This window comes from Epinephelus moara, chromosome 7 (genome assembly GCF_006386435.1).
Source record: "Epinephelus moara isolate mb chromosome 7, YSFRI_EMoa_1.0, whole genome shotgun sequence".
Lineage (NCBI taxonomy): Eukaryota > Metazoa > Chordata > Actinopteri > Perciformes > Serranidae > Epinephelus > Epinephelus moara.
In genome coordinates, this window is record NC_065512.1 from 15,547,562 (window position 1) to 15,575,263 (window position 27,702).

The 27,702-nt window shown below is 41.9% G+C and overlaps 1 protein-coding gene across 2 annotated transcripts; it reads left to right on the top strand.

Moving 5' to 3' along the window:
* The first annotated feature begins 1,365 nt into the window (after positions 1–1,365).
* On the top strand, positions 1,366–27,579 carry dcbld2 (discoidin, CUB and LCCL domain containing 2). Of its 2 annotated transcripts, XM_050048579.1 has the most exons (15): positions 1,368–1,714; positions 5,687–5,911; positions 8,514–8,651; positions 15,466–15,517; positions 15,607–15,679; positions 20,312–20,445; positions 20,595–20,635; positions 20,898–21,113; positions 21,300–21,424; positions 21,954–22,101; positions 22,195–22,332; positions 22,416–22,509; positions 22,589–22,638; positions 22,727–22,861; positions 23,990–27,579. In XM_050048579.1, exons 1-15 carry the CDS (start codon positions 1,612–1,614, stop codon positions 24,406–24,408), a joined length of 2,091 nt encoding a protein of 696 aa, XP_049904536.1. In that variant the 5' UTR covers positions 1,368–1,611; the 3' UTR covers positions 24,409–27,579. The 2 variants fall into 2 exon arrangements, with proteins under 2 accessions (XP_049904535.1, XP_049904536.1); XM_050048578.1 differs by having other exon boundaries at positions 1,366–1,714; positions 21,954–22,332.
* The last annotated feature ends 123 nt before the right edge of the window (positions 27,580–27,702 follow it).

A 27,702-nucleotide genomic window follows, 5' to 3' on the forward strand; every position in this document is an offset into this window, starting at 1 on the left:
TAGACTTGCTGGCTCAGTAGAAAGTTTTAAACGACTCAGAACATATCTTTTTAATATTGTCTTTAACTAGCAGCTATATTTTTTAATATTTTTAATATGTGTCTTTTACAATTTGATTAATTAATTGATTGAATAATAAATGTATTCTTCTCATTTCTCCTTGAATGAGTGTTGTATAATTGCATGGTTTTATTTCTTTGCTGTTTGTCTCTGTAGCTGAAGTGTAAAGCACTTTGTGCATGAAAGGTGCTATATAAATAAATTTCATTCATTTATTCATACAAATAAGGGCGCAACGTATTGATGGGTTTAATCCTCCAATTTATGAGCGATGAATAAACTGTGCAAAAATACATATATCTGTAGCTTAGATGTGGGTAAAATACAAATAAATGAATAAAATACGTCACACCACAGCCACTCTCCCCTCCTCTGATAAGTAAAGAACAATTTTTTTTTACTTATGTCTAGCAATTCAAGATTCAAGTCCAGTTGGAGGTTACTATTCATGTATAGACAAATAGATGGGTATAAATCTGGAGTTATAGGGTCTTCTGTCAAACCTTTTTATATGTTTGCAGTTGTTGACAAACCTTTATTTCTTATTATTTTATTGCAAGACAATACAAAACACTAACAAAACAACAAAGACAGTGAATATAAAAGTGAATACAGGTCAGTAAATTAATTGTTGTCAGGAGATAAGGGGACGAGGCTGTGTTGGCTGTCGTGTGTGTTACGTGTATGTGTGTTAGTGTCTGTGTCACACAGACTGTGTGTTTATACTGTACAGGTTGACAGATGAAAGGATGAAGAGGGAAATAAAAAAATAAAATAATGAAAAAAGAAAAATAAATTAAAAAAAGAAAAAAATACTATTACTGGTAATAATAATACTTAAATAATACATTAAAAATATCAATAATAAATTAGGAAAAATAAATAAATAAATCTAGTAGTAATAATAATAATTTAATTTCCAAAATAAAAAAATTATAATAAATAAGAAAAAATAAAAAATACTAATAAAAAGAAATAAAAGTAATATTAATAATAATAATAATAATAATGATAATGATAATGATAATAATAATAAAGGGGAAGAAGTCTATTAAAACTAATCCTACCTTTACCCTGTTACCACTGATAACCATAAATAAATAATAATTAATAATAATTAATAATTAAGTCAGGGGTTCGTGTGTCCCCGTCCATCAGTAGTATCAGGGCATCATTTTTTTTTAAAATCATAATATTACAACAAGTATTAGAGACTGGCTCCTTGAAGGGGGTGTGTTAGTGGATCTGGGATCAGACCACTTGGGGGACTCGGGTATCCCAGTCCCAGATGAGGAGGAGGAGCCTCGGTGGAGGAAGTAGCTCCACAGCCTGGATGTGTGTATGTGTGTGTGGAGCAGTTACCTCCATAGTGAGAGTGTCGCTAACCACTGGATTGTTAAAACGACAAGCTAAAGTCATCCTCGCGAGGAAAACCACACGCGGACCCGCTCTCGAGGATCAGTTTCTGGGTCTCTCCCCACCTCCCGGTCCAGGTTGAAGCGGTGCAGCCGGTCCAGAAGCGAGCATTATGCATTCAGACTGCAGGCTGCTATGGGCAGAGCGGTAATGGTGGGCAGGGGACCGACAGGGGCCGGGGTTCTCGTCCTGTCGATTCTCATCATCCTCACCACGGAGGGCTGCGGAGCGCAGAAAGGTTGGTGCCACACAGCTGCGGTGACAACTGGAGCAGCCGAGGGGGGACAACCGCGGCCACATGCGGCCATGCTGGGGGGTTTAAAGAGTGTGAACACGGGTTTTTTTAGGTGTTTAGAGATGAGCGGTGCACTGTTATTGTCCTCCAACCTTAACACCAACCTTACATGGCCGTGTGTACGTGGAGTTCCGCCTGGTTTACACCGCTTGCCGCCGCCCGTCATGGTGAAACACGGGTGTAGTAAAACCAGGCAAACCGGTTCTGAAAAAAACTGAGATTGTGGGGGAATAACGGCTGCTGGGTAGATCTGTTGCAAGCCGAATTAAAGTGAGGCTTTAACTGTTTAATTAAAAGCTTAAACCCACAGCCTATCACAGACCTGAGTTTCCCAAAGACGTTATTCACCTTTAAATTAAGTGTTTTTGTAACGGAGCCTGGGTTTAACACCTCTACACAGGAGCTTGTGGCCTTGTTTCTTGCTCCAGGTAGCCCATTTTTTTAAATTCACCGTGACTTCCTGCTACAATCACATCAAGCTCAGTCTGCCTTACATGTTGACTATTTACTTTACACCATATTGTACTTAAACATGAATATTAAGTAGGTTTTTAAAGCCCACAGCCAGCCTCAGGTGGTCAGAGTTGGGGGTGGGTAGCAGTGGGGGTATGACTGTAAACACGTGGACACAGTTTGTCATAACTCTAAATTGCAAATGAATTATTACTGAATATTTCCACGTGAAGCACCTTGTTCTGATGAAAACATTAAGATGGATATAAGTTGTATTCTGGTGTGTTTGTGAGCATTAACTCCAGGAAGGTAATCTGAACTCCTGCTGAATGCCATGCAGTTGTTCAGCACTTGTGAGTCAGAGTTGAGGGGAGCAGCTTTGTTTTTGTCCTGTTCATCTGGATAGTGTCCACTGAGAGGCTCTTACATAACTCCAGGCCGCGCAGAACATCCACTTAGCACCATGAAGCGTGACTGAGTGTTATCTCAGAGACATGAGTCCTCAGCATCAACACACACACACAATGTGTCTCTGCTTTCTGACAACTCGGAGGACACAAAAACAAATTCATCCTTTTAAAAAATCTGAGGGCATTGTTTTTAAAAATTGAATTTAAGATGAGTTGAATCATCTTAAATTTTAAGTATGTGGTGTTCAAGTGCCAAAACATAAAATCAGACAGCTGCTTCTTAAATTTAATGTTTGTAGTCGGTTTATTGTCTCCGCAGCACAGCCAAAAGTTTTTATTGTCTATAAAACCCAAAGACATCACATTGATTTGGCTTTTATTCAGAGCAGGGCTGCAACTATTTTCTCCATTGATTGTTTGGTCAGTAAACTTCCTGCTGCAAACAAATTAGAGCTGCAACGATTAGACTATTAACTGATGAGTCAGTGGTTTTCAAAATGTTTGTGCCTAAGGCACTCCAAAGGGCCACAATATCAAGGCACACCTGTAGTTATATTTGTGCACAATAGCCTCTATAACGTTTGTTATCACTCAACAATAACACAAATAAGACAGGTAGCTTTTGTGATACTGTCTTCTGTTTCGGTGGTAGGTCGTCTTCGCTGATGCTTTGTTCCAATTTGCTCCGTACAATAAAGCGATCCATTGTCACACTCACAGCTTTGTCCATTTAAATGTTATCATCCCTCACACTGGCTGCTAATCAGGGCTTCTGATGTGTCACACAGTTATAATTCCTGGTGACAAACAGGTCCCCTGTGAAGGTTTGTTACATTAAATTACATTTTTTAGCTAGAGTTTGCCTCTTTATTAGGAAATGGGAGCACACGACATACTGATATAGTTAATTAAAATTCATTCATAACTTTTTGTGTAGGCCCAGTTGAATATTGCAATAATAATGTGTGGTTATCACAAAATCCCACGGCACACCTGGATTGGCATCAACCGAGGCACACTATTTGAGAACCACTGCGATAAGTTGATTGACAGAAAATTCATTGGTGACTATTTTGATCATTGCAAAATCGTTTCAATCATTGTTTTAAGCAAAGAAGCCTAAACATTTGCCGGTTGCCTGGTTCCTAAATGTGAGAATTTGATGCTTTTCTGTAGGGATGCACGGTATTGGATTTTTCACTGATATCTGATATGTCGATATATTACAACTTAATTGACCAATAACCAATACTGATATTGATATATATCCACTTTTTCCCTACCAAGTCATCATCAAGATCATCAAGTCTCATCTGTAGTGGACATTAACATCACATTATGCAGGCATACTCTTATTGTTATGGCCCACCAGCTGATAGAGACATGAAATACAATGTTTTTAATGTATGTAATATTCATTCATTGTGCAAAATGAGAAAAAGCATGTTGGCTGATTCTAAACGTGCTGATATTATTTTGCATCCCTATTTTTCTTTGTCACACATGATAATAAACTGAATATCTTTGGATTTTTAAACTGTTAGTCAGATAAATAATACCATTTAAAGACAGCGTTCCCATGGTCATTTGAAAACCTGGAAGTCATAGAATGTCGCAATCACATTATCCAGCCCTGGAAAAGTCCTGAAATGAGTAAAAATCATTGAAACTTTTGGAAAAGTCATGGAATTTTGTTTTATGTAATTAAAGTGTCACAGTACTTTTCATTACGGCAAATTTACTTTTTGTAGCTGTCAAGGTTACATTGCTGTGTGTGTGGTAGCATTTTGTTTACCACTGTATATTTGAGAAATGCCAGGCAAGTGGGACAAGAGGAAAAAAAAATTATGAAAAAGGTTTTGAAATTTTGTCCATGAATATTTGGGAACCCTGTGAAGACATCACCTTGGGCTCTTGGAAATTATACATGGCATGCTTCACTATTTCTGACATTTTATTGACAAAACAATTATTAGAGAAAATAACTTGCAGATTAATTAATATTGAAAGTTGCAGCCCAACTTAAGTCCTGTTTTTTGTCCGGTTTACCCAAAGATATTCAGTTCACCATCACAAGACAAAGTAAATCTGAAATTTCTTACATTAGAAAAGCTGGAACTCGAGAATACATGACATTTTTGTTAATTAAACGACTTCAATGATTATTTATCTTAATAGGCCAATCAGTGATCACTGCAGTGTGCCTCACTGCACCACAGTGTGCCCCCATTTTACAACCTGCAAATCGCAAGGCACACCGCACTGCTGTTTTTTATCGATCACACACTGCTTTCCTGTGTGATCGGGGCCTAAGATCCTTTTTGTTTAACCAGAAACAGACCCGAAATTGTATGGCAGACCCCTCCAGACTCCATTTAAATAAACAGTAATGTTTTCATCCTAAAACATACTTCATTCAAAATCAACAGAAACAAAACTGCTCCAACAATCATCAACTCTGGTTTAAAATAATCCTTTAATTCACCCAGTTAGATGTGAAAATACGCTGGGTCTATCCACACTAGAATTACTGTTGCTTCGAAGGAACTCCAGTGGCTTTGCCTGTACTGATTTTTGGGCTGTTTAAACAAAAGGGATCTTACTCCTTAACAACAGATATTTATCTCTGTAGGGAACCTTTCAATAATGTTGTCAGACGCTTACAACAATCTGAGCCTGTCGGTCTAAAACAAGCATTTTTAGTGGAGGGAAATTGACGGTTCACAAATGCCCACAGTGGTTACGTTGCAGCCTGGTTGCTCAATATTGGACCACTTTCAAAAACTGTTGTTCCCATTAGTCACTTAGACACAGAGACATGGGAAAATAAGGTCCAGGTTTAAAAATACTAAACTTACCCTTGAAGAAAAATAAAGAATAGCTCCACACACTTAAACCCTTTGATATGCTGACACACTGCATTTGAATGAGCCGTATTAGTTATTTGTCTTATGATTCTTGAGCTAAACAAAACTCTTCAGGCTTGTCTTTCCCACCTCCACCCTGTCTGTGCTTTTGTTTTCTGAATCTGTGTGTTTGTGTTGCCCTGCAGGTGATGGCTGTGGCCCCAGTGTACTTGGCCCCAGCAGTGGGACTCTGTCCTCTCTGGGTTACCCGGGGACATACCCGAACAACACGGTGTGTGAGTGGGAGATCAGCGTGCCCCGCGGCAAGAGGGTCCACTTCCGCTTCGCCAAGCTGGACATAGAAGACAGCGACTGCCAGGTCAACTACCTCCGCCTCTACAACGGCATCGGACCCGACAGGAGTGAGATTGGTGAGAGTGACGAACAGATACTGAGCTGGACTTGAACCGAGTACACAACCGACAGTGACCTTATCTCCTCACCTTATCTGTATCTTTCCAAAACCAACAATCTGACAGTCACACACTTTTTTCATTCCTTATGCAAATATTTCTCACTTGTCACATGTAGAACAAAAACAAGTGCAACTGTCTGTAGGATGACTTTCTTTTCAGTAGAGGAGTGTGTGTAAAGCCTCCTACAGACTGTGAGATTTAAGCAATCTTATAAGCTAACTGCATGCTACACTGTGCGACATGGATCTAATAAACTTGGGTACAACATCAAATTTGATGTATGCAGACTGTGTGATGACAGCGCCCACTGAATCGCAGGCTACGACATACGATGCAATAGCTTCCCAAACTAAGTGTGCAAGGACACTGCACGGGTTATTACTTCTCCAAGTGTGAAGCACAACACAGAGAATAACCTAAACTTCCGTGGGTACTATATACTGCGGTGTGTCTGCTAGGTTGCTCACCTGGCAGCTGCACCTCCGCCGCCATTTCCTTCCGTGCTTCATTGGTCTTTACGCGATCATGATAAGAGCTGGAGGACACATCATACAGGCACAACTCCACGTGGTTTACCTCTTTGCTGGAATCCCACACATTTCTTTTAGCGCGTTTTGCCTCCATGGCGAGCTGCTATCCGTCTTTGTTTGTTTGGGTTTAGCTTCAGAGCATCATTTCATTCTGCACTTCTATTGGTTGGTTCGTAGACGTTGGTCGTAACAGCAGTCACACAGTGAGATGGTCATCCCAAATTTCTTACACTGTCAGAACTTTATCCCAGGCTGTTTATGATTGCAAGACCGTGAGAACGAGCGGCCATCTTTGAGCCTTTCTCACTGTGCGATGTACCACTGTTTAAGAGCCACGACCCAAGATAGCGCCATGTTTCTTTCATGATGGTCATCTTTCGTCTGGGACAGCCCAAAATTGCACAGGGTATACCAGGCTATAGGCCTATTTATGTTTACATCAAATTTTAGCAACCATGAGGGTCTTCGTTTAGCTTCAGACGCCATCTTTGTCGATGGTTTCCTATATAAATGAAGGCTATCTTTTTTTGGATTACTGTTCTCACATCCAACAGCACAACAAGACATTTTTATTCCGGGTATCTCAACCGTTTCTCTCTGGTATCAGCTGTTTTTCTGCCACCACGATGCGAGCGCAACTGCTGTCACGTAACTGTGACGTCCACCTTGAGTTGGTCTTTAAACATTCTTGCCATTCGACAAGGTTGGTCATCTAATAAGCTTCTTCACTGTCTGTGTTTGAGGACGTTTTACTATTACCTGTTTTTCATATTCCTGTGAAACCTACTGCTACACACAGCTGGTCAGTGATCAGACTTCTCAGTGACCTTTGCCGTGTTTTTGAACCAAGGTTGGAATATTTCAAACCTCATTAAAGATATATCACGGTGCAGCCTGAGGAGATACTTAACAGATCTTTACAAGTCGCCCGTGGAAGCAGACTTCAATGAGGAGTATCATTATTGTAATTTAATCTCCAGCATTAGTCAGACTGTGCATTTTTAAATTCACCTAATTGATTTTTATCCCGTCTCTTGGAGTATTTTACCGTAGAGGAGGATGTGGGCAAAAAGAATCTCTACTTTCACCCACTCACACTGCCTCCACTGTGACACTCTCTCTGTCCAGAGTGTTTGTTTACACGATGATTAAGAAATCAAGCCGACGAAACCAGGTTACTCAAGTGCATGTAAACGCAGTGAAAGATGTCAGCCACATGATGAAGCCCACAGTCAGAATCAGTCTCATGGCAGAGAGCTGCAGGACACACTTCCAATGAGAGGTGCTACTAATGGAAATTAAGCTAAATATTAGACCTGTGGACACACAGTTTTAACAAAACAAGCTGTGGACGATGAATTAAACCGGCCGTTGCTTGATTTTTATGGTGCTGTAAAAACGGTTAGAAGAGATCTGCTTAAATAAATTGGGGGAAATGCTTGATTGGATTTCTGCAGGGGAAATCTCACATCAATATGACTCTGTCTGAGGGGATCTGAGTAAATCAAACTCTCAGGTCTTCCTCCTTCATCTACCTCACTGTCCTGCCAGCCCACCTGACCACCACGGGGTCTAGAGCCTTCAGCCGCTCTGCCCCCCGTCTCTAGAACTCCCCCCCACTGGACATTCGTAGCATCAACTCTTTTTCCACTTTCACATCCTGCCTCAAAACTCATCTCTTTCAAATAGCCTTTTCAGTCTGACTCCTGTCCGTCTAGTCACACACATGCACTATTTACACAGAATTTCATAATTTATTTTAATGTTGCTTTATTCCTTATCTCGTTGACTTTTTCAATCTGTTGTTATTTTCTCTGTCTTTGCCTGTAAGGTGACCTTGAGTGTTGTGAAAGGCACCTATAAATGAAATGTATTAGAGATGTATAGCCATCACATACGAATTCTTTCTGCTCTAGTATCTAATTTATCCTGGTTATTTGTCGTTGCATAAATGAAACCGTCTTGTGTAACTAAACAGTCCCTCTTTGTCCCGTCCCTCCTGTGTGTCACCCTGTGCTGTCTCACAGTGAAGTACTGCGGTTTGGGTCTGAAGGTCAAAGAGCTGATTGAGTCCACTGGCAACCAGGTCACTGTCCAGTTCATGAGTGGGACCCACCACACCGGACATGGATTCTACCTGTCTTACTCCACCACCGAACACACAGGTAACAAGATCTCAGCTCACTGTACCTGTCTGCCCGTCATCTGTTCATTGTCTGTGGGTCGTCAGTCAGGCTTGTTTACGTTTCTGTTTTGGCTCTTGGTGAAGAGTTGCTTAGAGACTGTGTGTGTGTGTGTTTCATTCTGCAGCAGGTCCATAGTTTTGTCACTCCATACATCATCTCTGTATTCAGTTAAAAAGGTTGTCTTTGTAGTTTGACCACTGTGCACAGTGGGGTTTTCTGAAGGTTCATACTTCCTGCAGCCATGTTTCATCCTGTGGTGCGTGTTAGGTTTAAAGGAGCAGTGTGTAGTGGTGAGGATTTGAGATTGCAACTAGCTAAAACTTCTCCCATGTGCCAAGCATGAGCTCCTGGTTAGGATTCCTTCAGTGTTCATTCTTCAGGAGGTTTTTAACGGGAGCTGGATTATCAGCAGAGGTGTGTTGGGCTTGAATCTAAATGTTCGGACTTCACCACCCTTGCAGACTCGTGGACTTTGCCGGTGCGTTCCCGGGAAGTCTGGGATTGCTTGGGGTCGTTAAATCCACAATTCATCCAGTCAACAAGGGGCCTGAAACTAACTTTAATCAGACTTCCAGAGAGTCCTTATTTCCATCATCTCTGTATATGAATGTCTGCAGTCTATATGTTATTGATTTTGTTCACTCACAAAACAATATGAGATTTACATCTTGTCATCCGCAGGGACAGATGAGCAGACAGAATGTGACAGCAATTACAATGACTATAATTGTCGCTCAAATGTTTCCATGGCAACGAGTAAAACAGTCTTGATGGCTGTCCATCAGAAGCTTGCGGTCTCTGCCCTCACAGATTTTACATGATGATGGTTAAGTTGTCACAGTACGTACGACTGAAGTCTGTAAGTCTAGACAGTGGACATTTGGATGCAGCCTTCCTATGTCATGTTCTTCCTATGTTACCGGTGATTTAAAATGGTAAAAATACTTAATAATCAACGTTTGTCCAGCACTATTTGGCCACTAGCCCTGCTCTGCTAATGTGTGTTCACCTTTTTTCTCTGACATCTTATGATCCAGACGTTCAGGAGTTTTTACTGCAAGCTGAATTATCCGAGGAGGCCCCTTTCTTTCCAAAACAAACTGACCTGTTGATTTAAACTAGGGGAAACACTGAAGCACTTTCATGTTAAAAATCAGTATTTTTCCAACACTTTTTTGCTCGTTGCGGAGGGGCTTTTAACTACAGTTGCTGTTGCGAAAACAGGAATGACCCAGTGTTTGGTTTGTCCATTCTGGGCTACTGTAGAAACATGGTGGTGCAACATGGTGCACTGCATAGACTCATTCTAAGGTAACGAAAACACAACGATTTCTTATTTTCAGGTGATTATACACTAAAGAAAACATATTTATTATATTATATTCATTCTCTGTCAGTATGTCCCCCTAAATCCTGCACACTGGACCTTTAAGTTTATTTTCCGTTGGTCTGTTTTGACCCCAGAGGATCTCTGACCCACATTTCAGGAAACACAACGTGATGTCTTACAGTAAATGCTTTTGTATCTTCTCTTTAGTGAATTTGTTTTGTTGGGTGTTCTTGCATGTCAGGACAAACGTATATTACCGGATGATATAGATTTCCAATTATCCTGTCGGCAAACAGTGTCTGCAGCTCATGAAAAGAAAAAATTGAGCATCAGTTCAAGATGACTCGAGCTGAATGGAGAGCTGTGTCTGCAGCTTGGCGATAACTGTGCTCGCAGCCAAACGAGGAGCATTTATGAGGTGGTGTTTGCTCACCATTAAACAGTGTATCTAAACACACGGAGGAGATGAAGAGCATCTCTGCTGTGAGTGGTATTTTCTGATCAGCCAAAATCTGAAAGTCCAGCTGCAGTGTGCAGGGTCATCATGTGAGTGGGCATCGATTATTGTCTCAAATTATTGTTTTTTCAGCCCTTTAATGAGCGAACAGACAGTATTGAATACAGACGGGTGGCACCAGCTGATGTGTTTATATAACCACCACCCAACCGTCCATGTGTGTGAGGCTGGGTTTGTGACATTGCAGTTTTACAGCCCTTCATGTCTAAGTGCAAAATGTGAATTGATGTTTTATGACCTCGGCCAAGGAAATTACGTTTTCAGTTTGGTTTGTTTGTCAGCAGGTTTAAAAAAAAACTACTGGCTCGATTGAAACATGAAACTTGGTAGAGGGGTGTAGCACGGGTCAAGGAAGAACCCATTTAATTTCGGAGCGGATCTGAATCACAGGGCGGATTCACAAATTATTTTTCTCTTCCATTAACATTTTAAGAAAGGGCATTTCCCGAGTGCCCTTCTAGTTGTTGCTGTACTTGTGGTTTTAGTTGTGACTTTTTTAATGGAGTCTGGCTGGTAAATGAGAGTAGAGAGGGACAGAGGAGAATGAGGAGATGAGGAGAGCATGAAGACATACTGGATTTGAGGAACAGGAACAAGAGGCAAGAAGAAGTGAGAGTAATCAAGAGAAATAGTGATATTTTGTGGTTTTATATTAAAACTTCCTGCCTGTTAGAAGCTGCTGAACTTCCTCTTGTGTGATTTCATATTACTGAAGGAGTGTGTTCATAAGCTTCTGTCAGACACGACGCACTACGTTGATCTGATGGCAGTTTAACGTGTTTGTCTCGTGTCTGTATCAGCGCACTTTGATTAGAAGTCACAATGGCAATCATACTAGGCTGGACACAGTAAGATTTCTGTATCACTTTAAACATCAGCGACTGGTAGTAAGTTGACAAGCTATGTGGTCGTCCGATTCTTGTGCACGTGATATCTCAAGACTACCTTGAGAGAATTTCCTCAACTATGGCTCAAATGTCCACTCAGACTTTTGTGACATGGTGCGTTATCCTGCTGGAAGTAGCCATCAGAAGATGGGTACACTGTGGTCATAAAGGGATGGACACGGTCAGCAACGATACTCAGGTAGGCTGTGGTGTTTAAACCATGCTCAGTTGGTACTAAGGGGCCCAAAGTGTGCCAAGAAAATATCCCCCACACCATTACACCACCACCACCAGCAGCCTGAACCGTTGATACAAGGCAGGATGGATCCATGCTTTCATGTTGTTTACACCAAATTCTGACCCTACCATCTGAATGTGGCAGCAGAAATCCAGACTCATCAGACCAGGCAACGTGTTTCCAATCTTCTATTGTCCAGTTTTGGTGAGCTTGTGTAAACTATAGCCTCAGTTTCCTCAGTTGTTAGCTGACAGGAGTGGCACCTGGTGTGGTCTTCTGCTGCTGTAGCCCATCTGCTTCAAGGTTGGACGTGTTATTGGTTCAGAGAATAATCATTAGAGTGAGTAATCAGTCATCAAAGTTGTTAGAGGTTAATTTTCTGTCAACTATAGTTAAAGCTCTGCCAGCATCATTTGCATACCTAGATTTTGCACAGGTCCCTCTGCCGCCACAGTGCACTCAGTTAATTTAGTTAATTTGCAAGTTTTATCTATTTATTTTTAATTAAAACAAAATAAAGCCAGACTTCTCTAACGCAGCATTGCTCCTATCTTTACACATATTACCTCAGAGGACCTTTGCATTTGCAAAATTGTTTGTCAGATCTGATCTGATCAGTCAAAAATTCACCAAGCAGCTTGATAACTGATGGTATACACATAAACCAGCAGACACAAGTTTACTGTAGCTTCTGTATTTTGTAGTCCGTGACTGAAACAGCGTCTCTTTAATGAGATTGTTGTTGTGACTGTATGATTGTAATTTTAGGCGACCATGCTTTGTCATGTGGAACATTTTCAGCTAAACAGATAATTGAAGCCACAAGAAGAGGACGGCAGTGACACGTGTGCGTGCTGGACAGGAATAATTCAGTCTAAGTGGTCATCTCGGTTCGACTGAATCACGCTGCAAAGCAAACAAGGCCGTCAAATGGACCCAAGTATTTCCCCCCCTCAAAGAACTGATGTTTTTCGTGTGTCGTGTAACAGATCATGCAGACGAGCGTGGGAGGACAGTTTGCACAGCTAAGTAAATCAGTCACCGTGGCGACTTGCGGCCGTTGGTGGTTGGGGGGGGGGATTATTTGTCAGTGTGACTCACAGGTTGGTTTTCCAGTTAAGTGGGTTTTTTGATAATGTGGTGGAGACTCACTGAGACTGGGGTTTACGTAGAGTTCCCAGCAGCCCACAGCATCCTGCTGCACATACGTGGCGTGCCTCATAACTCACTCATGTCATCATGTGCTCCCCTAAACTTATGATCATGAAGTTTTAACTGTTGGTCAGTGTGAATGTCAGCTTGGTGACGGGCTTTCTTTTTTTACTGTTTTCTGACATTTTATAGACCAAACAATGAGTCAGATTAATCTGGGTGAAAATAAAATGCTAAAAGTAACATTTATTTTACACGATTTTAATTTACTTTCGTCTATCAAATGTCAAAAATAGTGAAAAAAAACCTCATAGTGATGTCTTTAAACGTCTCGTTTTGTGCGACCAACAGTCCAAAACTTAAAGACATTCAATTTAAAACAGCTTTAAACCGAGAAAGCAGCAAATCCTCAAATTTGAAAACCTGTAACCAGCAAATATTTTAATTTTTTTTATTAAATGATTCCAACAATTGATGAATTATCACAATTTTTCCCAACAAATATTTATTTTTTTGGTTGATAACTGATTAATCGACCACCATTTCAGCTCCAGAAACTAATAAGAGCTGAAAGTATTAGTTGATTAATTGAGTAACAGTAAAATAATCAGCAACTATTTTGTCAATCGATTAATTGTTTCAAACATTTTTCAAGCAAAAATAGTGAAAAAATGTCAACCATATAAAATTGAATTTCAGTTCAATTCAGTTTTATTTATCAAGCCCAGTATCACTTAAAACAATTCACCTCAGAGGGCTTAACAGCATACGACATCCTTCCATCGTTGGTCTGTCATAGCGGATAAGGAAAAACTCCCCCAAAAAACCCTTTATCAGGGGAAAAAATGGTACTCCAGTCTGCTCTAATTGGTCAGAGCTTCCGGGTCTTCCGTATCTCGACATCTCTGCACTGTAATTGCAGCCAGGGAATGACTGAAAAGGAGGATAACAGCAATTTCTACTGTAAGAAAATCAACAATTAAAAGTTTCTAAACTTTGGACATGTTGCAGCAGGAATATGATCTGAAATCAGGGAGAAATTGATAATATCAGCAACTAAAGACCAGTTCAGATGATTCATGATGAGACGAAACCATTTTAGAAAGCTGCAGTGGTTTGAACTAGTTGGTCTGAGCTCGACTCAAGCCGGCTGATGGTGTCACCTGCAACTCAAGTGGTCAAATCGCCGTTATTGTGGCATATTTATTATGAATTCAGTCTGTCTGATGCTCAATTTGTTTCTGTTTTTCACCATTTCATCACCACTACAAATGCAGCTGTTGCCAGTATCTCACTATCACTATCCTCATTTTAAGAAGCTACAAATTATATTCAGCCACAAAATAAGCCTGAAAAGCTGAAAATCAGAACAGAAGTACAGAGAGTTGTTGCATAGAGATGATACACTGTCTCATCTAGTTGCATTGGTGTGAACCGGCAGGTTTTTAGAACGTTGCAGAATGGCACATTGTAAGTAGATGCCTGTTGTTTCATCGTGAATCTTTGGTCTGAACTGGGCTTGTTTCCCTGACCTTAGCATGTAGCTTCACTTAGTTGTAGAGCTGCAATGATTAGTTGATTAATCAATAAACCTTTTTCACAGCACAGGTTTTGACGTCATAGTCAGCCTTCCACTTAGGGGAGATCCTGGTTTTGTGCATGCTGGCTCACTGGAATAGCTGACTGGGCCACTTAATGGAACTAAGCCATCCTTAATGTGATCAGTTTCGTCTGTCGTGAGCTGACGTCAGCTTGTCTCAAAAGAAGAAAAGAAACCGAGTACTCAGAACGGTCTGAAGCCTGAGGTTTTTCCTCACAGGGATTACTTTTACGTAATAACAATAATAATAATCTTTATTTAACAGAGTCACAAAGTGCTTTAGGTGTCAATAATTAAAACAGACAAGACATAAAAACAACAACTTTTAAAAGAACTGATAAAAACACTTTAGTGTGTAAAAACAGAGGAAATAAAAGACAGTTTAAAAGAACTTAAAACTCAAGTACAATTGGGAAAGGCTCTCTGATAAAAGTATGTTTTAAGAAGGAACTTAAAAGAGATCTCTCTCACTCTGTCTTCTGTCTTGGAACAGAAAAAAGACCTTAAAATTCGTCCTGGCGTGTACGGTACTAAGAGGTCGGAGATATAACTGGGAGAGAGACCATGAAGAGCCTTAAAAGTCATCAGTAAAATCTTAAAACTATTCTAAAACATACTGGGGGCCAGTGTGAAGAGGCTGAAACTGGAGTGATGTGATCACGTCTCTAGCAGCTGAATTCTGTCCAGTCTGGAGTCGATTAATAGATTTTTGATTCAGGCGAGAAGGAGGCTGCTGCAGTGAAAAGATGAGGGCGTGTAAAATTGTCTCTGTGTCTTTAAAAGTAAAAGTGGATTCGTACTTAGAAATATTTCTAAGATGATAAAACATTGTTTGAAACCTCGCCCACATTAGATATGAACATCCTTCATTGCAACATTATATATTTGACAGAAAAGCACAATAGGTTCTCTGTAAACACCTGAAACACCAGATAATTAAATCCATGGATTACCTGGGAAAGGTTGGGAGTTGTTTTCCTGCCAGAGGGAGAGAGAGAGAGAGAGGGTGATGTGTTTACAGGAGCGTGCAGAGAAACCAGTTCTCACACTGTCTGTTTACCTTTTGCAGATTTAATCACCTGCCTGGACAAAGGGACTGATTTCCCCGAGGCAGAGTTCAGGTAAATAACGTTTTGCTTTGTGTGGATATTTGTGCAGAGATCAAGCTGTCTGATACGCTCACTGTGTGTGTCTGTCTCTGTCTTCTCAGTAAATACTGTCCAGCAGGCTGCCTGACATCCACTGAGGACATTTCTGGAACTATACCTAATGGATACAGAGAGGTGAGTACATGCAGTGTGTACGTGTTTTTCTTCTCGTGGCATCCTCAGCGTCACGTTTCCAGGTGAGTCACGGCGCTCTGTGGTCTCCTGCTGTTTGGTCACTGCTACCCCACAGGATCCAGCAGACCATCAGCATCTGCTTACTCATGTTTTCATGGCTCCGTTGCTCCATTGTTTTTCTGTTTGGTCACCATCCGTTACTGCGCCGCACATCTTTCCGTTTGACTCCTATTTTTCTTCCTTGTGTAAACGGGCCCCTGCTCCGTGGCATGCGAGTCCTGGACTGATGACCTCACAGCACCCCCGCTGTGCGTGAGGTCATGGGCGCCGAGTCTCTGGCTGATGACTTTATGCTCGGAGCTCGGGGTTTGTTGAAGGAAAGGAGGGAGGGAGGGAGGGGTGTTGCTGCTGGCTGATGGGAGGACAGGGAGGAGCACCGGGGTGTGCTTCAGGGAGTGAGGTGCCCCACAGGAACAGAGGAGGGGCAGGGTCAGCGGGTGAGAGAGAGGTGAGATAATAGTTTGGCCGAAAATAATAAGCCTCTAATCCAGTCCAGCTGCAAGAGGCCGCCGAGCGGAGCTGTGTGTTGAGTGTGTGAGACGAAAAGCTGCAGAGTTAGTCAGTGCGAAGTGAGAAGCTGGAGAAAACCTCCGTGTGTGCATGCCTGGGTTCTGTATATGTGCGAGTGATTCATTCATGCATGTGTTAAAGGTGCGTGTGTGGCGGCAGGCTGTGATATTATGGTGATTGTGGAAGCATAGTTCAGTCTGCCACACCCAAACCAGACCCTGCAGTTTCTCTTTTGTTTTTCTTCTGTTGATGTCCCCTAAATGTCTGACCTTGACTATACTGACTGTGTCTGTGCAAAGTTTGTCACTAGAGAGGTGTTTTCACATTCTTGTACTGATCTTGTACAGATCTAAACGTGTGCCATGCGAGCTAGATTAGGTACATCAGGTGTGGACCTGAGTCACATGACTTGGACTCGGGTCGAACTTGAGATTCAAATTTGATTAGACTTTGCAAAATACAAAAATACTTGCACCTCAACCGGGGCTTCAACACCAGTGCGTAGTGACTTCACTTGGGCTTGAGCCTTTTGATTTTAAAATACCTGACACCTTTCCCCCAAAACCCAAAGATTAAAAAAAAAAAAAAAAATTAAAAAAAAGTGTGCCAGAGCATCAACAAACAAACATAGAACCAACAAGGACAGAAAACAACCCAACCCACCCAGGGACAATCAGAGAAAGCCAGACCAGCGAAAGGAAATAAAAGACAAAAAGGAAAAATAAATAAATTAATGAATGAAAAGATTTTTAAAATATATACATAAATATAAAAAAATAATCTGTTTACACAGGATGGGCATTCTAGCCAGAGGTGAGCAGAAAGAGACAGTGTCTGTTTGGGCTCTACTTAAATTCACATCTAGCAGAGTTACTCCAAATATTGCCATGGACATAGATGAGGCAACCAGTCGTCCAAACATTATTGAAAAAGTTTTAAATATTAAATCCCAGAAATGAGACAGTTTAGGACCAGAACATGTGACATAAAGTGGCTGAAGACTGTTTACACCTGTCGCACATAGGATCTTTATCACTGCTAATCTTAGCCAGCCGAGATCTGGACCAGTGGAGTCGGTGTACGATCTAAAATTGAACAATGTGTCTCAGACAACTAGAAGATGAATACAGTTTTTTGAATAGCTTTATGCCACACCTCGTCCAATATGGGGCGGCAGTCGCTCAATCCATAGGGACTTGGGTTGGGAACCGGAGGGTCGCCTGCTCGAGTCCCTGTCCGGACCAAAATATGGAGCGTGGACTGGTAGCTAGAGAGGTGCCAGTTCACCTCCTGGGCACTGCTGAGGTGCCCTTGAGCAAGGCACAGAACCCCCCAACCGCCCAGAGCGCCCGTCATGGGCAGCCCCACTCTGACATCAAAATTGTATTTCCCCTCAGGGATTAATAAAGTATATAAAAAAAAAAGAAAAAAAGAAATGGGAGTCACTTTTCACTTACCCAAACCACACAGCTCACATATTCACTTTGGCTTCTAGATAAACCGGGTGTTACATATGATTCAGGGCCAAAGTTCTGTTTTATATGCACTTATGTCCCTAATTTAGGCATTGACAGAATATTTTCGAGCCTTTTGTCTTCTGCGGCTGAATTATACACACCATATCAACCTCCTCAAAGTTTGAACAAAACCCTTTTGCCCATGGAGAACTATGTAATTTACTCCACATCACCACCTTCGTATTTATTCTGTCCTGTGCCATTTTGATCAGACGGTTCTACGGTCGAATCATGAAACGTGCGATACAAATGAATTTGCCTTGCTTTGCCTAAAGTGTGTAGATTCGGACGTAAACTTGACTCTTGAGCTTCCTTCCATTATCTACCAAAAACCATGTCGTAGCAGATATTACTATATGTTTCATTACGGTATGTTTCACAAAGACTAATGCTGTGTCAGCCACTTCCAGTTAGCCTACAAGCTAAAAAAACGTTCTATTAAGTCTGCTAGTTGCTGATTTAGGGTCACAACAGACTCCTCATCTGAGTCTGCGTCTGACTGAGGCTCAGATGTGTATGACTGGATCTAACAGTGTTTCCTCTAATGCTCCAACGCCAGCCATTTTGGTGCTCAGTGCTCTTTCACTGGTCAACTTAGCGCCAGCAGCTATAAGAAAGTGGAACCTACCACACACAAATCTCTCAATGAGGGAAAGTCATGGTAAAGAATATATTAGTGTAAGTATAAACTTAAAAATGTGTCCGGAGAGGGACTTTAAGATCTTTCAGTGATCCATGTGCTGGTTTCTATACGTCCACATCCTACATATCGTGTGTCTGTGTCCATGTGTGTGTTGTTTCATGTGTGTTAGTGTGGTTTCCTCTGTTGGAGGCAGGGTGCGGCGGTTTTGCAGCGAAGCTTTGTGTTTGTGTTAGTGGTTTGGTATGGCGCTCTTTAGGATGTGGCGTGTGTTTTTGGGAAGTTAAAGAGTCACAGGGGCAAGTGTCGATTACTCGTGGCAGCGTTTGACTGCCGTGCGTGTGTGAGTACATGTGCTTGTCACTCTGTGGGTCACCAGAGTTTTCCCACAATCTTGTCAGCTGTGAATTCCAGTGTGGGTCTTTTCCAGTAATAAAATTCCACCTCACTCAACCAGCTGTTCACCGAAGGGAGCTCGTGACCAGAGTGGAATTGGGTTGTGTGTGTTTTTTTCTGTCCATTTCTCAGTAATGTGGCAGCAGGTTTGGACAGGAATGCAGCCAGCAGTGAATCATTACCGTCCGTGCCTGTCGGTATCCTCTCTACAGAGAAGTGACATCATGCTGACTCATCAGCCTTTTATCTGCCACAGTCTGAAGGTTAAGAGTCTGAGCTCTGGGATCACGCTGGAAGACAGTACTGCTTGTTACCTGCAAACACTTCTAGTTTGCAACGGCACAAAACAGTTGGTGCCAGTTAGTGCTGTACAGAATAGTTTGGAGCTTCATTCATGATGTTGACTTTCAAATTATAAGTCAACATTCAAAGGCCGCGTTGCTTTTTTCTTTTGTTTTTTGCATGTCTGTTTGTTCTGTTTCTGCACAGTTGCAGATAAAGATTAGGCGACACTAAGATTATTTATACGTAAAATTAGATCCAGTAGGATTGTTTCACACTCGTCCTTTCCAAACAAGTCCAGTAACTCTAGAGCATTGTAAAGTCCAAAAGTCAAAACTTATTCAAAAAAGATGGATGTAATCATTTAAAAAATTCATCTAATGAAATATTCTGTTTCAATACATATTTGTTGGCGGTTAGCCGTTCAAAAACAACATTTTCACTGCGGTCAAAAAACGGTATGCACCTGTATTAACAAGGTCGTCTAGCATTAATCTAACAGCACCATAAACTACATGTATTCATCACAGAAATTTAATGTAATTCATGTAATTTGATAAATTATTTTATTCAAATTCAGGATTTTGTTTGTCGGAAAAAAAGAAAGAAATTAAATACGACATCCCCAGTGCCCTATATGAAGTCAGGAGTGGAAATGTATAGAAAAATGCACATGTAATGACAGTGAGGAGGAGACTGCGGACCACTAAAATGTACTTCTTTGAACAAAAAAGGGAAAAATTTGGAAGCAGATTTATTGCTCTGAAGATACCCAGACAAGAATGTTTGTTTTGGCAAATCTAGCTCATTAAATTCAAACCAAGCTCCTGTATTTAATTACGTTAATGCATAAAATCCAATATGACCATTAAGCAGTCCTGATCATTGATTTACAACTTTGCCCATACATGTCTTGAGACTGCTACAACATGTGTTGAGCATTCACTCAGGCTGCGAGAGCAAGCAGTGATAAATATATATTATTTTATCTTGTTGACCTTGAACTTTTTTGGTGATCCTCCTTTTTACAGCATGTACGTCTCGCACAAAAATAAATTACAAAGAAGGAGCAAAATAGTGTTTTAAACAAAGCCTTGACTGTTAATCTCTCGTCATATTACTTTACCTAATGTTCACAGTTTGTCAGATGTGGTGGAAATTACCTTTAGTTACTGGTACTGTTTGTTGTAATTCTCTAATCTTGAATCATTTCCTTTGGTTCTGCAGTCGTCGCCTGTCTGTGTGGCGGCCGTCCATGCAGGTGTGGTGTCCAACGCTGTGGGAGGGAGGATCAGCGTGGTCAGCAGCAAAGGCATCCCTCACTACGAGGCCACAGTGGCTAACAACGTCACTTCCACTGGGTAAGATGACTTCATGCATTTGGATCATATTTTTTAAAAGCTAACGATGCTAATTTCATGACTTGGTGAGTTAAGATCCAGGTGATATTAGCGATTACTCTTAAAAACGATATGTCTGTGTTAATCTAATCCTGCACTTCTCTCCTCAGAGGAACTTTGTCCAACAGCCTCTTCACCTTCAGGACCAACGGTGAGTTTTCTGTCTCTTTTGGAGCACCGTTAGGAGCTGTAATAGTTTGTGTATCTAATTATTATTGTCTACATCTGTAATTTTAATAAGTGTAATGTCTGTAATTTTTTTTTTTATTAGTCTGCAGCACAAAATCTGGAGTGAATCACCTGCTGTTTTCTTACACATGCTCACAGCTCAGACTTGCTGTTATCATCTGACCTGAAATGAATTGCAGAAATGTTTCATATTGTTATTAATGACGACCTCTCTGTGCTCGCAGGCTGCTACGGGACGCTGGGTTTAGAGTCTAGTGTTGTCGCGGACACTCAGCTGTCTGCTTCGTCCGTGTGGGAGTGGAACAACATCATCGGTCAGCACAGTGTGTGGGCGCCATCAGGGGCACGGCTCAAGAAGGCGGGGCTGCCCTGGGCGTCTTTTCAGAATGACCAGCATCAGTGGCTGCAGGTCGATCTCAAAAGGGAGAAGAGGATCACAGGTACACAGCTACGTGCAGTCACATACGGCTTCTCTCTGGAATCACTGTTTCATTTTTCCAAAAATATGATAATGTTTCTTCAGGGAGTGCAGTTAGTTACAGTGTGGGCTCCATGCTTACTCCGACACCATCACAAAGGGGCGGGGCTTAGCCTCATCCTCATGTTTCTGCTCTCCGTCCATCCAGGTATCATCACAACTGGCTCCACCTTAAGAGCATACCAGTACTATGTTTCAGCATACCGGATCCTGTACAGTAACAATGGCAAGCAGTGGCACATCTACAGGGAAGCAAACTCTACACAAGACAAGGTAATACATCCCCAGATCAATAAACCCTACTTGCTTAACAGTTACGTCATGGGCTCTTAGTTTGTTTTTTTCCTTTAAATTAGAGCAAATGGACAAAAATGTCACTTTAGAAGGCTGCAGGGGCACATACTTGGCCTGTTTCCATGGCAACTGGTATTGACGAAGAGATGTTTATGGCAGGAAATGATAGCAGTCAGTGGTTTGAGTTAAGTGCTGTGGTAGACAAGCCAGGACACTTGGGCATTAATAATGAATGGATATGGATTTAGTGGCGGGGCTGTTAGGAAGGCGCTGCTGTCCACGAGCCGCTCTCTGCTGGGATTCTCACAGCCTCTTATTGTGTGGAGGAAAGTAGTTATTAGCTTGCCAAGTTGGAAAATAATCAGCTTAAGGCTTATAGTGCATTTGTTCACAGTCTGAAACAAGAATTCCTCTGCTGAAGTTTTTCTTTCTTAACTTCTACAACTGTGTTAGAGTTTGGTTTAAATCTCTGGGATTGATAAAAGAGCTGATTCTGATTTTCTGGCAGATTTTCCAAGGCAACATCAACTACCTGCACGAGGTGAGGAATAATTTCATTCCTCCGATCGAGGCGCGGTTTGTGAGGATAAATCCGACCCAATGGCACCAGAGAATCGCGATCAAGTTGGAGCTGCTTGGCTGCCAGTTACCTGCAGGTAGGCAGAGGTGGTTGATTTGTACATCCACAAAGAAACTTTTTAAGTTCCAAATCAATTCTAAATTTTCTGTCCTGAATTATATTTCGACAGCGAGGCCGAGGACGAGAATGGTGCCACCTTCTCGTCATACTCCACCTCCTGCGGGTACAAAACGCCCACCTCACCTTGGCCAAACCACGCACACCCCAGACATCAGAAACACCACTATGCCTCCTCACACCGGCAAAGGTGCGTCAGATTTTTGATTGGAAAAAAGCTTGTTTGATCCCGACAAAGAGAGGTTTGTCATGATGTAATATTTCTGCTCTTAGATGTGGCTCTAGCAGCAGTCCTGGTGCCTGTCTTGGTCATGGTTCTGACTGCTCTCATCCTGATCGTGGTTTGTGCATGGCACTGGAAGAACAGGTACGTGTTCTCATTATCAAGGAAAGAAAATAAATCTCTTTAAAAAAAGGTCAGTTTGAATTTATGTTTCTCTTCATAGGAAAAAGAGCTCAGAAGGAACATATGATCTTCCTCACTGGGACCGCACAGGTATGTAATCTGTCTGCAGCTCAGGCTGATAGGTCTGGATGTGTTTTGTGAGAGTTTCCTGGGGTGACTCACTGTGTTTCTGCTTCAGACTGGTGGAAAAGCATGAAGCAGCTGTTGCCTTCCAAGATGGTGGAGACGGAGGACTCAGTTCGGTACAGCAGCAGTGAGGTGGGCCGGCTGACGGGGAGAGGCGCAGTACCAAGACTTCATGCTGAACCTGCAGGTAAATACTGTTCAAGTGACAATGAGTTCTTATTGGTTCACTGCGCTAAGATAAGTTGTGTTTCTTGAGAGGTGTGTTGAGGTTTCAGCTGCTATTAAAAGTACACTGTGGAGTTTTAATTGTCAAGAAAGGCTGAATCTGACTGAGCCCTCACAGACTTCAGTCGTGCGTATCGTGACGTGTTCACTGTCGCCGCATCAAGTCTGCAAGGGCGCATGATTGCACCCTGTTGACAGACAAGCCTCAGGTTTGTTACACTCGTTGCTGTGGAGCCTATTATTCTACATATTTCTGTATCATGATGTAGTTAAATATTATTTCTGGCCTACATGAATCAAGACACATTTTAATACAGTAAAATCGAATTGGCCTCTGCAGAAAGTCTGCTCGAGGCTCCTTGTTGACTGGATAAATTGTGGATTTAAAAGGGCCTCAGCACTCACAGACTTCCATGAATGCACCCACAAAGTCTGCAAGTCTGGACATTTGGATTCAACCATACAATTTAATTTAACTAAGTGTTTGTCACAGAAATGCAGGTATCCTTATGGTACGACGAAAAAGTTGAGTGCAGTTCATTCTCTGCAAAACGTGGCAAAACCTTAGTTTTGAATGTAATGAAATCCTCCCTTTTATACCAGGTCTTTTGCTCCTTTACTGTAACTCCCTGTATTCAGGGCTCAGCCAAAAGGCCATCTCCCATCTCCAGCTTGTTCAAAACTCGGCTAAAAGACTTTTAACTAATTCAAAGAGACAAGACCATATAACTCCCACCCTTGCAATGCTACACTGGCTGCCTGTTAAGTAAAGAATTGATTTTAAACTTTTACTAATTACATTTAAAGCCCTACATGGCCTTGCTCCAACATACCTTATAGATTTACTTACGCCCATATGAGTGCAGTGCAGAGAAGCTATGACTGTAACACACACAGAGGTAGTGTGACTTCATTCTCTGCTGAGGATACCATTACTCCTCTATATCGTTACAGAGCAAATAGTGGTTTGCTGCTATATTAATGCTCTGAATGTCGTACACAGAATCTTTAAACAGCTAGCTTTGACGTAACAACCTAACACTAGCTTAGGTTTCTTTGGTTAATATACTATGACACGCTCTGTTTTCAGAATATGCTCAGCCCCTGGTGAGTGGCGTTACAACACTAGGTGCCCGATCAACCTTTAAACCAGACGAGGGACCCGACCCAGGATACTCAGACCCCGACCTGTACGACGCTCCCATCTCACCCGATGTGTACCACGCCTACGCAGAACCCTTACCAGCCTCGGGATCTGAATATGCCACACCCATCGTGGTCGATATGGGTTGCCACCCATCAGGGGGCTCCACTTTGAACCAGCCCTCCACAGTGTGCAGTTTCATGGGCGCCGGGCCGGCCTCCCTGCTCACACGGACAGACAGCAGCCATTCGGGGAGGTCGGCTTACGACACACCCAAGAATGCCACTGGACAGGTCACACCCACTGAGGATCTGACCTATCAGGTACCTCAGAGTAGCACTCAGAAGCCAATGGGAAAGAGCTGAAGAGTCTGGATGCACATAGCCTTAATCTGCCCCTCACTGCCAACACGACCCACTGAACACAGATGGAGGGTTGTTTACGGAGGAGGAGGTGTGAACCTGTGAGCCCTGGAGCCCGGGCTCAAGTCTTGAATGAACACTACCTTAGCTTTAGATTCATCTGGAGATGTCTGTATTGCCTAAATGTTTCTGCATGGCCACAATCTGCTTGTGTAGTGCCATTACAGTCCTATCACTGAAACCACAGAGATGAATGTGTATGTGCCAGGTGTGAGAGACGGAGATGGAGGGAGGATGAAAAGGAGAAAGCTGACTACTATTTGTTTAAAGACTTTGTCCCTGTTCTGTGATCCATAGTCGTTCTTGTATTCTGTGAAACTGTGATTTCCATTATTCTTCTGTTACATACTGAACCAAACCGAAATGTACCTGATGATTTACGCTCATCAAATCTAAAAGGGTTCTCTTAATTAATTAGCTGCATGTTGCATCGAGTACTCCCACATCCTCCTTTATAGAGAAACTCTTCTTTTCCACGGTACGTTTTTGTCTTACTTTGTTTAAAAAGCATGACTTGAAATTGTGTATAGTTCTAGTAATTCCATTACTGCAAACCTGTTCAAACTCTCAGATGATTTACTGATATTTATTTTTTATTTCACATCCTGCTGAGGAGAAACTCTTATTAAAAATAGCCCACCACTACCCTCACCTATTACCAAGCAAAGAATCATTGTTGCACTGTTGTGGACACCTTACTGACATTAAAGGGATACTTCACCCGCTTAAGACCATTTGTACAATAATTACTCCCTGCATGTTACATTGAATTCCTGAAGAAAACTTTGCTTTTCTTCCATGCCTCCACAGTAAACGGAGAATCCAAAAAGGCTAACATTCTTCATGAATTTAGGTAAAGCAAAGCAAAACTATGTTAAAAATATCAGTTTACAAACTCTCCCACAATTCTTGCAGTTTAATCCAAGTCTCATTTATCCAGTCGTATGCTCAGTACTTCCCAGACAGACAGGGAACTGAACTAAAAGTGAATCTATGCTCTCTTCAAAGCCAGACTCCATTGACAGACAGTAATTTTACCTTGCTGAACATGGGAGCTGCTGGTCTACTGCTGCCTCAATCCTTAGTTTGTTTATATAATTGTGTGACTTGTTGAATCCTAAGTAACTGATAACTAAATAATCCTAACTAACTAATTGCTACTGCTGATCGAGCCAGTGGTAGCAATGTTCTGCTGGGACACCTTTGGTCCTGGCATTCACGTGGACATTGTCATAGACCAAGTACCCCCGCTCATTGCAACAGTACCCCCGACGGTAGTAGCCCCCAGCAAGGCAATGCACCATGCCCAACTTCAGAAACTGCTCAGGAATGGTCCAAGAAACATGACAAAGAGCTTTAGGCATTGATCTAGCTTTCATATTCCCCAGATCCCAATCTGATCGAGCATCTGTGGGACAAACCGGTACCCCGGAGGTCCTTTGTCCGGGCCTTGACAGGTCAGAGTCAAGTCCGATCTAAGGTGGAGCCTCTGACCTGTCGAGGCATGGAGACAGGACCTCTGGGGGTGTCCTGTGCTGTCTGGCACCAGGGTATTGTCAACGGATCCTTTGAGTCCCGTGGGTTGCGAGGTAAGGTACCAGCACGCCCAATGGATTTTCTATCGGATTGGGATCTTGGGATTTTGGAGGCCAGGTTGACGCCTTGAGCTCTTAGTGACACGCCCCAGGCCATTTCTGAGCAGTTTTTTGGTGTGGCTTGGTGCATTGTCCTGTTTGAGGGGGGCAGACTGCCATCAGGGAGTGCTGTTGCCATGAGGGGGTGTATTGGTCTGTATTGGTGTTTGGGTGGGTGGTGCATGTCAAGTGGCACAAACATGAATGCCAGGACCCAAGGTTGATCAATGTTATTCACTTCACCTGTTGGTAGTTTTAATGTCTTGGCTGATCAGTGTAAAATCACTGTCTTTGTCAATGGAGACTGGCTTTGTGGAGGCCACTGAGAAGTTTAACTTTTAGTTCAGATCCTTGTTGAAACTGGCTCCGTGGATAAATGAGACTTGGATTATACTGCACGAGTAGTGTGAGAGTTTACGAACAGATACATTGATATAGTTTTGCTGTTGTGTTAAACACAGTTGCCTATAATTTCGTTTCATGAAGAATTTTTTGGATTCTCCGTTCATGCAGGCACATAATACAAAGTTTTCTTCACGACAGGTGGTTAGTTATTGATATACAAAATGGTTTTCCTGCAGGTGAAGTATTCTTTTAAATAGTTCTCATTAACCTTGTCACAGATGTATAAGAACGGGAAAAGGCTGTTCTGGATGATCTATCCAATGAACTTCACAAAGAGACGATACGTTTTGTAACCTCAAAGACCAAATGTTGCCTTTTTCTGTTTATGCAAAGTTAATTCACAACAGAACCAACGTTCACCATCGTGCCAACAGCGCTAGTTTAGCCAAATAATCATGAAAGCAGTCTTAATGTAGGTAAACAAACAGTTTTTAAGGGCCTAGATAGTTTTTGTTCTAGTAAAAAGGGTACAGAGCAAAGAGGTAGATGGGTTAATCTGTTACAGCTGATGATTTCATAGAGTTTTCTGTGTGTGTGTTTGTCCTGAACTTTTAGATTTTTATTTGTGCATCATGGTGATTGTCTCGTGGTGAAATGAGTGTTTGATCTGTCCTTAATGCATTTGAGTGTTTCTTTTTTTTTTTGTATCTATGTGCATCAACATCTGTATGTGTGGTAAACTGTGTCGATACTTCAGTCCTGTGTGGTTTTGTTGGACTAGTTTCGATGCGGCTTATAGTTGTATTATAGGATGTGTTCAGTCGTTGTCTGTAGCACCAGTTAGACTGCATTCCTCTCCTGTCCCACCTGTGGTACTAATCTGACCAAACGCTCTGTGGCAGGAGTGCAGATGGAGAAAAATGGAACAAGCTGCTTTATAACTTTACAGAATAACAACCTCACCTCGGGGGGGAAGGTGTTATTCACACAGCTGTGCCACCAATCATGCTTTGATTATGCTCAATAACCAAGGCGATGTACAAACAGAGTTTTGGTGCTCCCTGGTCACAGAGGGATTGTGTTTATGTGGCTCTCACTGATTGTATATAGAGAAATAAAGAGTTTTGCAAAGAAACGGTTTTATTACAATCTTCAGTCTTTTACAGAATTTTATAGGACGTGACAGAGACAGTACAAATGATTGTCTTTTAGTTCACAGTACATTTCTACACGTGTAGCTGGTATTTACAGACCTTAA

Bases quoted from the DNA above. Each gene is read 5' to 3' on its own strand.
- dcbld2 (XM_050048578.1), top strand. From the start codon at position 1,612: ATGGGCAGAGCGGTAATGGTGGGCAGGGGACCGACAGGGGCCGGGGTT. The intron at 15,518-15,606 runs GTAAATAACGTT...CTGTCTTCTCAG, and splicing joins TTCCCCGAGGCAGAGTTCAG to TAAATACTGTCCAGCAGGCT. The intron at 20,446-20,594 runs GTAAGATGACTT...TTCTCTCCTCAG, and splicing joins AACAACGTCACTTCCACTGG to AGGAACTTTGTCCAACAGCC.